Source organism: Podarcis muralis, chromosome 5, assembly GCF_964188315.1.
Source record: "Podarcis muralis chromosome 5, rPodMur119.hap1.1, whole genome shotgun sequence".
NCBI classification, from domain to species: Eukaryota; Metazoa; Chordata; class Lepidosauria; order Squamata; family Lacertidae; genus Podarcis; species Podarcis muralis.
The window spans coordinates 71,678,375-71,692,431 of NC_135659.1; the positions used below are offsets into that span (position 1 = coordinate 71,678,375).

General features: G+C 42.9%; 1 protein-coding gene across 3 annotated transcripts in view; it reads left to right on the forward strand.

Moving 5' to 3' along the window:
* The window catches only part of ACSS2 (acyl-CoA synthetase short chain family member 2), a 52,606-nt gene extending 38,602 nt beyond the window's left edge, over nucleotides 1-14,004 (forward strand). For all 3 annotated transcript variants that reach the window (XM_028734849.2, XM_028734850.2, XM_077929193.1), the window contains 10 exons: nucleotides 617-787; nucleotides 1,242-1,375; nucleotides 2,029-2,161; nucleotides 2,725-2,781; nucleotides 3,219-3,299; nucleotides 5,857-5,965; nucleotides 6,717-6,785; nucleotides 8,491-8,667; nucleotides 10,990-11,064; nucleotides 11,956-14,004. In XM_028734849.2, coding sequence (XP_028590682.1) covers nucleotides 617-787; nucleotides 1,242-1,375; nucleotides 2,029-2,161; nucleotides 2,725-2,781; nucleotides 3,219-3,299; nucleotides 5,857-5,965; nucleotides 6,717-6,785; nucleotides 8,491-8,667; nucleotides 10,990-11,064; nucleotides 11,956-12,083 — 1,134 coding nt within the window. In that variant the 3' untranslated portion in view covers nucleotides 12,084-14,004. The remainder of the gene's footprint in view (nucleotides 1-616; nucleotides 788-1,241; nucleotides 1,376-2,028; nucleotides 2,162-2,724; nucleotides 2,782-3,218; nucleotides 3,300-5,856; nucleotides 5,966-6,716; nucleotides 6,786-8,490; nucleotides 8,668-10,989; nucleotides 11,065-11,955) is intronic.
* Nucleotides 14,005-14,057: the final 53 nt, after the last annotated feature.

Consider the following 14,057-nt stretch of genomic DNA (forward strand, 5'->3'; position numbering starts at 1 on the left):
CGCTTACCCTTGTGTGTGATTGAACTAATGTTATTGTTATAATGTGGTTAATGATACAGTAAAAATATGTTTCCTTCTCTCATGCTGAAGTTTTACTGATGTATTTGTTCAATGCGGTAGTGCTTGAGTAAAAAAATGGCTGGAACTAGACACATCAAAGTAGTGTTTCAGTTAAATGCATTGTAAATTTAAACAGGGAAAACAGGTAGAGAAAAACAGGACCCCACACTGCCATCTGATGGCACAATGTTATAGTGCAAATACAACACATATACAGTGGTACTTGGGTTACATACATTTCAGGTTACAGACTCTGCTAACCCAGAAATAGTACCTCGGGTTAAGAACTTTGCTTCAGGATGAGAACAGAAATCGCGCAGTGGCAGCGCGGCAGCAGCGGGAGGCCCCATTAGCTAAAGTGGTGCTTCAGGTTAAGAACAGTTTCAGGTGAAGAACGGACCTCCGGAATGAATTAAGTACGTAACCAGAGGTACCACTGTAAATCGCTTTTTCTTTACCAATCTAGCTGAGTCCAATGTTGCTGTATGCTTTCTCATATAATGGAAATCAAGCCAGTAATGTTCTGTTTAATTCCAGCTGGTTTTCTTTGTTTCAGGGTGTTGTACATACAATAGGTGGCTATATGATTTTCACTGCCACTACCTTTAAATATGTATTTGATCACCATCCTGAGGACATCTACTGGTGCACGGCTGACATTGGATGGATAACTGGCCATTCCTACCTCACATACGGACCTTTGGCAAATGGGGCAACCAGTGTCTTAGTAAGTTCTGTGGTATGCGGGGGCTGTATGAGGGTGGGGGAGGGGGAACTAGAAGCCTTACCAGGCTTACACAAACCAAGTATTGAGTGCCTTGATCAAGGTTGAATTGTATTGGTCTTGTCATGCAACATCCTCATTGACAAGAAAGCAGCTAAACAAGTTAGGTCACTGATGATGACCATGGCTCCTCACACCTCGTTTGCACTGAGGTTCATTGCTGGTCAAGTTATTCTTATTGTCATTCTTCACAAGTACCTTCTTCTGATTTGAGCCAGGCAGTCTTGCTGATTCAAATCAAGTCATGAATGGTCCCCAAAGACCTCTGTGCTCAGTAGCGTTCTTTAGGCTACAGAAGCATTATAGGGCTGCAAAGTTTTGCACCCCACTTGCTGGAAGCAGCAGGTGGGGTGGTGGGTTTCTTCTTCTCGCGCTAAATGACTTGTTTTCTGCTCAGTTTGAAGGGCTTCCCATTTACCCAGACGTCGGTCGTATGTGGAGCATCATTGACAAGTACAAGGTGACCAAGTTCTACACGGCACCCACTGCCATTCGCCTTCTCATGAAGTATGGAGATGAACATGTCCGGAAGTAAGACTCTAAGCATTTAACATAGAGTGGGTTTGCTAATAACCTTCCAGCATGGGGAATATATAATCTCAAACATGCATCACTCTAGAGAAAAGCAAACCCTAGAGCAAAGCTAATTCCTCCAGCTTTTTCCTCAGGAACAGCGTTCTTGTTTTACGTTTGTTCTATAAGATATGAAGCATAGGGGCCAACTCCTAGGGGCCAAGGTCCTTTCGGGGGCCCCAATAAAATATATGAGCCGGTTGCCCTTCCCCCCAGTTGATGGACATTGCCATTTAAATGGTGTGCATACACCACATCATGTGACTGATTCCATGGGGCGGGGCTTACCTACCCCCCCATATTTTATTTAAGTTGGCACCCCTCATATAAAGACAATGTGGGGAGGACAGTGAGAAAAGAGGGAAGGGAATATACTTGACTGGATCTTGGTGCTTCGTTTAAGCCCTGATGACTGCTAGAAAAGGTCTGTCTGAATCTCACCCCAATTACTGTGCTTGCTCTTGACAGGAGGCTTTTGTCGGTTTCTGGCAATGTTCTCCTTGTGCTGCTTGGCACTCTCCTTGAAGGGCCAGCTCTGGAACTGCGAACCAGTTTTTTTCTTGTGGAGTTTTCCTCCCTCTCTTTAAAAACCTATCTGCTTCTTATGGCAGGTACAGCAGGAAGTCCCTGAAGATCCTTGGGACAGTTGGGGAGCCCATAAACCCAGAAGCTTGGCTATGGTACTATAGGGTGGTTGGCGAAGAAAGATGCCCTATAGTGGATACCTTCTGGCAGACAGAGACTGTGAGTTATTTGGTTCTTGGTTCCCTTTGTGTCTTGTGAACGATCTATTTGCCTGTTAGGATTTTCCTGCGCTCTCCCAAGTACTAGGTTTTGGGCGGCATTCAGCTTGGTTTTGCTCAGAGCAGACTAATTGAAGTAAATGAACTTGTCTAAGTAATGCCCATTGATTTCAGTGAGTCTACTCTGCATCAAACTTAGATGAATACCACTTCTTGAGTGGAATTCAATATAGTGGTAAGTGGGGTACGTGGGGCGGTCAGGTTTTCTCCCCTCCCTCACCCTGCATGCCCCCTAAACCTGTTCTGCAGGTTCCCCAATCCTCCAGAGTCAATTTAGGGGTGTGTGGGGTATGCAGAGCAAGCAGGCCCCATTCTGTACATGCAACAACTTAGTTGAATTCCACCTTTTTTGAGTTTTTGCCCACAAACTTGCTACAGTTTTTTCTATGGCAAAAGTACAGTTGCTTGGAAATGCATTGCTGCTACCTGCTGTGCCTCGGAACAACTCAGCTTCTCCTCCACTGCCTGGTATTGTTGTGACTGTTTTGGGTTTCTATCCTGCAGGGTGGCCATGTGTTAACTCCTCTCCCTGCTGCCATACCAATGAAGCCAGGCTCAGCTGTAAGTATAGATCTGATTGTTCTCGTCTGTTTGTGCAGCAGTACTTTTTGTCCCCCACCCCCCTTGGGCTTTGGCACAATAGTTCCACTAATAATCCTCTCACAAACATGCAGATAAATGCAAATTATTTTATACACACTTACATGTTTTAAAGCATTTTCTAAGGCAAAACCAAAGTGGGATGATAGGCTCTAAGTGAATAGCGGTTTTCCTTCCTGGAAATTGACTTATTTGCTGACCAGAAGCTTTGAGTGTAATCTTAAAAGTTATGGAACCTTATGCGGTGAATTATTTGGGGATGGGAATGGAAGAACTTAGCCCAGATGTGAAAACAAGTCCAAAGTTCATTTTCTACCTTCCACATGTCTGCTTTCTCTGGGGGTTTAAGTTTGCATTTTCCACTTCTTCCAAATTCTACTATGAATATTCCTTGGCAGACGCTTCCTTTCTTTGGGGTGGTCCCTGCGGTGCTGGACGAGTCTGGGGAGGAGCTGGAAGGAGAAGCAGAAGGTTACCTGGTAAGAAAAAGTGAAGTTTTTATTGCTGGCTAAATTCAGTCTGTGTGTGGAGCTTCATGGGCTCTATATAGTCATTCCCATTTTGCATTAGTTCCATGTGTGGGATATATGTCCCTTAACTGCTTCAGACAGTGGAGCAGAGCATAGCAGTCATGGTCCGTTACCATTGATAGCCTTATCCTCCATACTATTAAAGCTATCTAAATTGGTGGCCATCACCACTTCCTTCAGAAGCAAGTTTAATACTTTAGGGTGGGTGTGTGTGTGTGTGAGAGTGTGTGTGTGTGTGTGTGTGTGTGTGAGAGAGAGAGAGAGAGAGAGAGAGAGAATGTGTGCATGCACACACACACACACACACACACACACACAAAATAAAACTTTCAGCTTGACCTAGTGACGTATTGGCAGCCAGTGGTATTACTTTAATAAACGTGTTGCATGTTAGATGCTGGTTTCTCTAGTATGCAACCTAGGGCAGCCCCACATAGAGATTGTTCCAGTAATCTCTCGAGGGTCCCAGTGCACAGTCTGCTGTGACTGCTATCTGTATCCAGGAATTGTTGAAACTTGTGTACCAGCCTAAGCTGGAAAAAGGAACTCTCAGCCACTGGAGCTACTTGGGCCTCAGTTGACGAAGATGGGTACAGGTGTAACCCCAGACTACAGACTTGTTCCTTCAGAGGAAATGCGGCTCTGTTTGGAACTAGCAATTGACCAATTTCCTGGATCTGGGCACCACTCATCTTAGGCTCTCCGCCTTGCCAGGATTCAGCTTCAGTTCACTGGCCCTCATCCAGACCACCACTGTGTCTGGACTTAGTATTGCTAGTTCCCCAAAGTTAGTCTTTTAGCGGATACATGTGTAAGATACATATTCACTAGCAGATAGGGTAACCAGAGTGGGAATAATACCTGCTTAATTCTCAGGCTGCTTTGGAATGGGATGGTGTTTGGGAAAGCAGTGCAGAGGACAGGGGTTCAGCCCCTCCTTCTCAAATTGTTGCTGCTGTCTCAGTCAAAATTTGAGTCCTTGGCAGCTGCTCTTTCTAAAGGAAAAACACACACCCCAGTAAAAGTTGGAAGGGTCTACTGTTTAAGCATAGAGTGTGGCAACTCCTCAGCATTGTAATAAGTTTTGAGCTCAGCTCTGATCAGATCAAATTTCTCTCTGGGAGTGAAGAAGATTTGAACTATAAGAGTTGAACTGATTTTACACAGGAGCCTGCAAGTTGTCTTTCACCAAGAGCAAAGGATCATAAAATATATCTGCAGAATGGACCGTTGCCCAGAGCAGAGTCAAAGTGCCAAGAATGTGCATGGGTTGCTTGGGTGCTGTCCAGCTTCTATTTATGAAAGACGATACCATTCTGTATGTTCGTTTAATAATTACGTTGCAGAGGGCATCTGGAATCGCCGTAGTGATGCCATTGTGACATGAGTTTCCTGGAAAAAATTGAACACGAAAATTTCCTGCTCTCCTAAACCCACTGTGATCTGATTTAGCATGGTCTACTTGGCTAGAAGTTTTTTTTGGGGGGGGGCATGGCATGGCGGGAGTATGCCATCTTTCATTTTATGTTGTGTGTAGAATTCAATAAGGTAAACACTGGCAACTTTAAAGTAAACTATGATTTGATGCACTTTAATGTTTGCTCGTCCTCTCCTGAGTGTTGCAGCAGGAGGAAACAATTCCAGAGAGAGCCAGTGTGGTGTAGTGGTTAAGAGCGGTAGTCTCATAATCTGGGGAACCGGGTTCGCGTCTCCGCTCCTCCACCTGCAGCTGCTGGGTGACCTTGGGCCAGTCACACTTCTTTGAAGTCTCTCAGCCCCACTCACCTCACAGAGTGTTTGTTGTGGGGGAGGAAGGGAAAGGAGAATGTTAGCCGCTTTGAGACTCCTGAAGGGGAGTGAAAGGCGGGATATCAAATCCAAACTCTTCTTCTTCTTCTTCTTCAGAGTCTGGCATGTGGTGACATTTGAACTTAGGCTTGCAGTTTGTTTCTTGGTGAGCTAACAGACCTTAGCTTCAGGTTGCGGTTTCCTTAGAAACAAACCACGAGCCCTAGTTTACATGCATTGACAAGCCAGATTATTGTCATGTTTCTGTCTTGTTTCCAGCATGGAACAGTTGGAAGGACCACATTCCCAGGGTTATGCCATGTTATAATTGCGGTTATCAGTGGCATATCTTAAACCTAAACAATACATGTTGTATCAGACCCAAGGTATGTCTAACCCAGTTCTCACAGCAAGACGTGTGTAACTCATCTTGATCCTCAGTCACTAGTATTCAGAGGCAAACTTGACTGAATGGGTATTTGAACTCTGGTCTCCCAGGACAAAGTCCATCATTTGAGCCAATGCGCCATATTGACTTAACACCCAATGCCTTGTGTGAGCATAGCATTATAGCGTATTGAATCCTTTGTGGGAGGAGAGGAACAATTCTTTGGAAGTAAGCCACAGCTTCACATGGGACAAAATGCTCAATGCAATGTAAGGGCATAGTAAAGAAACCCACATTTAATATGTTCTCTTATTTGTACTCTCCTTTTAGGTTTTTAAGCAACCCTGGCCTGGAATAATGCGCACAGTGTACAAAAACCACCAGCGGTTTGAGACCACGTACTTCAAAAAGTTTCCTGGTTACTATGTGACTGGAGATGGTAAGGTTCTACACGGAATCCTGTAATATTGACAGTAAAGCTTGCTTCCTGTATAATGTGGTAGGGATTAAGCATGATGTATAAAAAAGAGGCTCAACATACTTCCTTTGTGCAGCTTTTTTTTATTTCCAGCCCCTCCATCTGAATTCTCTTTCTAACAGGGACTTAGAGCTATATGTATGGACTAGGTTTGATTCGTATTTGGGTTTTGTGAGCTTTTAATTTGTAGCCCTGGAATGAATGCTCAGATCTTGGCAACAAAGGCAAGAGGTCCCTTTATGAAATCCACAGTCCGCCCTGCTTGACTCCCTGGAATTAGGAGCAAATTGTGGGAGAAGGCGTGTGAGTCACAAAGGATATGGGGAACAAACCCCCTTTGGCACCCTTTATTTACAACAATTTGATTTGCCTGGAATTTGATTTGGATACTGAAGTTCAGCCCTGAAATATGCAATGCATAGGGTAGGGAGGCACTTAGGAATTGGTTCATTGGGCCTTTCCTTTTCCACTCATTCATCTTTGCTGGTCTCATGTATTTGCAGTTAGGCAGCAGGGCTTCTGGGCAATGAGGTGTTACTACTGCTTTTCACATTACTCTTTTTTGCTGCCTTATGTTTCTTAATACTTAGTGTCATTTGTTCACATTGTGCTGTGTACACCCACACCCACCCCAGTTCTCCCTAGATGCTTTTCCCCCTAGCTGGCTCCTTTACATTGGTCAATTTGCTGGTTTGGTTTTTTCCCCTGCCAGGCTGCAAAAGAGATAAAGATGGTTATTATTGGATCACGGGTCGAATTGATGACATGCTGAATGTTTCTGGTAAGAACAAAATCTTTGTGGAAGGTTTCGAGTTTCCTGTAAAACTCCCCCAATGATATGGTAGGCCTTTTTGACATGATATGCCACCCTAGGCTCATTTGGGAGGAAGAGCAGGATGTAAATCGAATCAATCCAAAAATTTGAAGGTGGGGTGTGTGATATGTTTCCTCCTCAGTACTGTTTAAAGCATGTGGCTGACAGAGGGTCAGCCAAGGATGAATGAGATGCTTGGGCCAAAACAGGTTAGACCAGTGAATGCAAAAAATCAATAGTGACTGTGCTTGCATAATCAAATTCTGGCTTGATAGGCCAGGATACGTTTGAGCTTCATGCACACACATGCAGCCTCTTTACTCTCATTCTTGCTTTGTGTGAATGGGGAAGCAGAGGAGGAAGCTGCAGTTAGATGTTAGTGCCTGATTTGTGTAAACTGGGAACTATGGTCACTGTCATCAAAGCAACAAGGAATCCTGGCTTGTTTGGAAGCCATTAGCCACCTGTGTGGTTTATACATAATACAAAATTATGGTTAAAAATGGTTTGTTTTTCTCCATGTGCAAAGCACGGAGTGCAATGGAATCATAGGGATTGATGCAGGTGCATAAAGCTTACCTGAAAGCAACCAATGTCTGAGCCCATCCCCTTAAGAGATTCTTTCTACTTTATAGTTTTGTCTGCCCCATTTTTCTTAGGGATTTTAATGTTTGTACTGTGGCAGTGACTCCTGCATAGTCATGGGGTTTTCAGGAAGCACATAATATTAGCTGCAATGTGACCTTTTGGTTTCCTTTCATAATGGTCCAAAGAGTCTCCATAACTATCAAATATCTGGGCACTTGAAAGCTATTATCTTTTCAGAGATTGAAATATCTAACATTTACATGTCTCTGGTTTTTGTTTTTATAATTTATCATGGTACATAGCACCATATCCGCTCAAGCAGAATCAGTGCAGGCATACTCTTTGGGGAACTTCAAGGAGTCTTCTCAGATAGAATAGAGCAAAACATGTTTTCCTCTTTTAGCTTATGAAGTCCCCAAAAAATACAAAACAAACTCACCAAACTAAGAAATGGTTTGCTTTACTATTATTGGCTACTTTTATTTATTTTTTAGCTTTTACAAGTTGTACTTGGGATCAAACTGTGTTTTCTCCCATAGTACCTTTCTAGAATGCTGTTTTGCAACATTTACATATTGACCAAGATTTTAGTGTAAAGGGTTCCTTTTTTATTTAGGTGATCATATTTCTTTGGCAATATGCAATCTATGCCAATGGATAACCATGTTGGCCTCAGCCAATGGAATTACCTTAAGCCCTAGCCTTCAGCATGGGTCTTGGCTTGCTTAGTTATTTATTTTCATAAAATTTATATGATGCTTGATTGCTCAAAACAAAACTTCAGCTTACAAAAAGAATAAAACAATGAAGTTATCAGTAAAAAAAGACAGTTGAAAGCAATTATATAAAATATTCAGATTTTTTTTTAAATAAAAAAACCCAATAAGCTAAAAACTAAATTAAAACCAATGTCGACATGGATAGGCTTTCCTAAATGAAGGTATTTTCAGCAGGTGCCGAAAACCGTACAGTGAAGGGGCCTGCCTGATGTCAATAGGCTTTTGTGGAAAACCTCTTGAAAAGTGAAGAGGCCTGGGTAGCAATGCCAATTTAAGAAAAAGCCCCCATTTCTTTCTGTTTGCAGGGCACTTGCTGAGTACAGCAGAAGTTGAATCTGCTTTGGTGGAACACCTGGCGGTTTCGGAGGCAGCAGTAGTAAGCCACCCGCACCCAGTGAAGGGAGAGTGCCTCTACTGTTTTGTGACGCTGAAGGATGGTCACGACTTCACAAAGAACCTAGTTGATGAACTGAAGAAACAAGGTAACCTTGGTAGACCATCGCATGTCGCTTGGCAAAAGAGCCAGAAAGCCCTTTTGGATTTGTGAGGTGGGTGCGGGAGGGGCAGGGTAGCATGTTGCACATGCAACAAAGGAAGAAGCCACCTTAGGCCAGGTTAGATTTTTTGTCCAACTGGTCACATCCCAATGAAGCTGAATGTTGGGAAACAAAAGGAAGTACTTCTTCACCCCACATGTAGTTAAATTATGGAATTTGCTCCCACAAGAGGCAGTGATGGCTGCCAACTTGAATGGCTTTAATAGTGGATTAGAAAAAAATCACAAAGGATAAGGCACAGTAGTTATTGCCACTGATGGTTGTGTTCTCCTCCTCCACCACTGTCAGAGGCAGTGTGTTTCTGAATAGCAGTTGTTGGAAACCACAAGAGGGCAGAGTGCTGTAGTGCTCAGGTCCTGCTTGGGTGCTTCCCATGGGCATCTGGTTGGCCACTGTGAGATCAGCATGCAGGGCTAGATGGGCTTTTTCTTTGTCCTTGGTATTATCTGGTCCAACTGGCAGTCTCTCTGGAATATTCAGCAAAGGACATTCCCTTCACTTCTTACCCAGTTCTTTTAAAACTGGATATACTAGGTGTTGAATTCTGGACCTTAGGCATGGTAAGCATGTGCTCAGTTGCTGAGCCAGGATCACATTGGTGGAGCGGATGTCACACCAGCCTGTTCAGCAAAAGGAAAGCTACCTGCTGGCTCACATTTTCTCTTTTGGAGATCATTCTTCAGCCCTTCTAATCTTCCCGAGATGAAGCGCCACCCCCACAACTTGCATCATCCCACAGCCTGGCTGGCAAGACAGTTTTCAAATAAAAGGTTCATTGCTTAGTTGTCCCAGAAGCTAAATTTATCTCTGCTGGCCTTATTGCCTCCCACATGTTGCTCTCCTTGCCAGCTGGCACCTGACTTGAATACATAAGGGCAGACCGCATGGCCCGTGAACAGGGTGTGGGTTTTGCAGTGGCAAGGCATGCACAATAACCCTTCCTTTCCCTTTGACAGCAGAGTTGCTGTAGAGGAGGGTGGGTTTGCACAACAGGTTGGTTTACAAATTGGACTCTGGGGTAGCGGTATTTATCTGACCGAGGTCTTACGGGAACAGAAATGATTCGATGTGTTTTTAATGAGCGGAGCAAGACTTCCCCAGAGTGGCTGCTTTTTAAAACAGGCCTGTTGGTGTTAGTTACTCCCGGTCAGCCCCTTTGTCATTCAAACACTTGTGTTCTGCAGAATCCTTTCACACACTCATCAAGGAGAAGAGTTTCCCTGAAAGACTATAATGAGAGACAAACTAATCCCACTTCCACTGTGCAGCTGTGAAGGGACATCTGGGGTGTGCCAAGGATGACACCTGCAGATGGAACAGGCACATGAGGCTGAGCTAGTGCCTTCTGTGTACTGACTGTGGATCTAGACCATGCCCCATTGGAGTTCCACAACAGATGCAGAGAAGTCAGTGTGGGAGGGGTCCCTGTGGTTTGAGAAACACTGCTTCCTGCCAGAAATAAGAGCAAATAGAATAAAACTGTTGCATACCTTTTAGAAGAACGAATAAGTTCTAATTGGAAATGGGAACAATGAATGAAGAACCTCTGTTACAAAACTGAAGTGGAAACAATCAAGGAAGAATTTATATTACAATTTACAAATCTTATTCCTGAAAAGGGTTTTGTTTTCTGTCCCTACTATGTGTGTTAAAGTTGCATTGCAGTGTAACAGGGAGCAGGGGGGTGCTGTGGTCTAAACCACTGAGCCTCTTGGGCTTCTAATTGCAAAGTCTGGCAGTTCGAATCCATGCAACGGGGTGAGCTCCCGTTGCTCTGTCCCAGCTGCTGCCAACCTAGCAGTTCAAAAGCATACCAGTGCAAGTAGAAAAATAGGTACCACTGCGGTGGGAAGGTAAACGGTGTTTCCATGCACTCTGGCACTCATCACAGTGGCCCGTCACGCCAGAAGCCGTTTAATCATACTGGCCACACAACCCAGAAAACTGTCTGTGGACAAACGCCAGCTCCCTTGGCCTGAAGTGAGATGAGCACCACACCCCATAGTTGCTTTTGATTGGACTTAACTGTCCGGGGTCCTTTACCTTACTTATTGCAGTGTGTTCCTATTGAGAATGCCAGTCATTTCCACTTCCCCAGGATATTCCATTTCTCTCCTTTCTGGGTGGGATGTTGGTCTCTTGTTCAGCTATTCTCCCTGTTTGCATGGGTTTTATTTCCTCAAGTCACGTGCTTCACAAACGGTCCAGAGGCTATCATAGCTAAAATCCTTAATCGTTCATTTGCAGTTAGAGAAAAGATTGGACCCATTGCAACACCAGATTATATTCAGAATGCACCTGGCCTGCCCAAAACCCGCTCAGGTAAGATATGGATTTTACTGTATATGTGCAGGAAGCACAGATCATGGTGCTGTAAATACATTACATTACATTACATTACATTACAGGTTCTTGCTACTAGTTGAATTTCCCTTCTCTGCTTTCTTTTTGGAAACACAGTGTGGAAACTGGGAAAACTAGTAAAGCTGTGAGTAGCTATTTAGTGGCCCCTGTTGTCTTGGAGCCTTGTGGAAAACATGGAAATCCTCTTGCCTCTACTGTAGGGATGGCATGACATTTGTTTTTATTGGCAGAAAGGATTTCTAGTATGTAAAAAGGCAGTGGTGGCTTGTGGGGAAACCCAGCCAGGTGGGTGGGGTATTATTATTTATTATAATGCCCGTATAGGTCAGTGGGAATTGTGTGGACAGCAACTCCCAAGGCAAAGTAGAAGTTGTTTATCATCATGGGCTTAATAGACCACAAGCTTAGCGCAAGTCAAGAGTGATGCAGCAGCAAAAACAGCTAATGCTATTCTAGGCTGTACCAACAGAAGTCTAGTGCCCTCATCAAGGGAAGTAATAGTACCACTTAGTTCTGGTTGTATGGCCATCTATCTTGGATCCTTTAGTTGAGATTCCTGTATTGTAGGGAATTGGACTAGATGACTCTTAGGGTTCCTTCCAACTCTACAGCTCAATTACTTTATTGTCTTTGGGCAAGTTGCTTAGAATTTTACTCCCAAGTTATTAATTTTATTCAATTCATTGTATTTTATGTTTGTAGACTAATCTGGGGTCAAGAATCCCAGTGTATATCCTATTTTTAACAGCATGTCCTAAAATCCTGCGTCACTGCCTAAATACCATTCATTAATCATCTTTTTCTTGGAATGCAAGTACAGTTTGATGTTACACTGCCATTTCTTTGCAGGTAAAATTATGCGGCGGGTATTAAGAAAAATTGCCAAAAATGACCAGGAGCTGGGAGATACCTCTACTGTGGCAGATCCAGCAGTTATAAACCACCTTTTCAGCAACCGGTGTGAGACAATACTGTAGCAAGGCAATTCTAGAAGAAAACAGCAGTAGTGCAGGGATTTGGTGAGAATATGGCCCCATTGAGACAATGACAGTGTTTCTCTTGAGATGAAGAAGCTGCCCAACGCTGAGCTGAATGTAAAATGCTGTAAATGAAGAGAAGAAACTGGTGCTCCAAGATCCAGTCCTTTTGTGTTGTAGATCTAGTTGTCTGTGCCTCTGGAGAACTGTGTGCATTATGTTGTAGACCGGTAACTACATATCTGAAATTCCAGCCTCATTCACGTCGTACAGAATGACTTAACATTTTAATTTTCATGGATTAGTTTCATGAATTGTTTATTTTATTTTTTTACCTCTTAACGTGCTGCAAATGGGCAGAGCTTAGAATGTGTAGGCATTGGTGTGAAAAGATAGCTTTGCTCCCGAGTGGTAGTTAAAGGCTTTGAGAACCGACAAACTGAACAGTAATCCTCATGTTGAGGAAGAATTATTGGAACAATATTTTTTTTAGAAATCAAGCATTCATTAGGTTTCTTTCTTTCTTTATAAAATCCTGGATCCTCTGGCTGCATGCCATGGGAAAATCGAAGTTTATAGAGAAACTGCAACTCTGAAACTGTATAAAACTACTTTCCATGCTATTAATGACAATGACTTTCCCCCTCAAAAGGGAATAAGGCTATCTATTTGTTTTGGATTTTAATAGTACATTTGTGTATGTGTGTGCGCAGAGCTGAATTTTCCCAGTGCATCAAATTTTTTTGCGGGTGGAAGCAAATTCAGGGAATTGTAGTCATGAAAAGTTGCATTCAGTGCCTAGATGTATCCTAGAGGGAGGTTCATAAATTTTCCGTGGCTGTTGGTTGGTGCAATTCCTGTACCAATTGAATATGGGTAGGGATTCACTTGGATGGATGAGAAGCAGGTGCTGTAGTGATACCCAAAGTTTCAGTGACATGGGGCAGTTCAGTTACTTGGTTTTCCATGTGACCAGCTATGACACACAATCACATGAAGAAAATGGATATAGCCAGTGATTCTCACCTATGTTTCCTATGGCTGGGGAAAGCATAGCTGCCTTTGTGGAAAGTGTTTCCAGGTAAATTTTTATTTAGTCCAGTTTATGCTTCCATTTCTTGATATAATAATGGGCATATGTGTGACCAAATACGAGTTGCTGCTTTTGTGGAGGGACAAATAATCATAACAACACTGTGACCATTCTGCAGACAACTATGCAGAGGTGTCTTTTCTCATGGTTGGGTGAATATATCCATCGTTCACAATACAGCAAAGTCACAGTTAAGGATTTGCTTATTCTAGGTTTTTCACCATTCAGGTAGCAAAGAAAAAAATATCAAATCAAGTTTAGGTAGAGATCAGATGTGGACACATAACTGGGATCTCCCCCCCCAATAATTTGATCCCACAACTCAGACAAACTCCCTAATAAATGTAGATGGGGGGAAAAGGCTTCTTGTCTCAATAAATTTTGTCAGGGTATGTAATTCTAGCACATCCTTCAGTGCTGCTGAACTGGAAAATGCCATCCTCCAATTTTTTTAATTGAAATCAAAGCTTTAACTGTGATAGCCACAATGGTGTGTCCCAAGATGTCTTCTTTGCCCATGTAATTAAAGCATGTCCCGAAAACCATGTGCTTGATTAATAATTTAACATTTTTCTGACCTTGACTCATGGTTATACCTTTCTCATTTCTTACCTGCTGTTAGTATTCTAAATGCACTTGTCTGTGGTCTGCAACATTGGTGTATATTTAATCTAATGTCCTGCAGCATTAAAGGTAAGCCAGTGGCTTGCTATGTGCTGGTAACATGAAAGTCCTTTTAATCTTGGTCTGACATAATTTTGGTTGAGAAATGGCTAGAATTGTTTTTAACTGAAATAAATCAAAGAAATAAAATCTATAAAGCCGTCACAGTTGGTTGTGGATTTTTTTGTTTATATTCAGTGCCTGGTTTTCATTTTGAA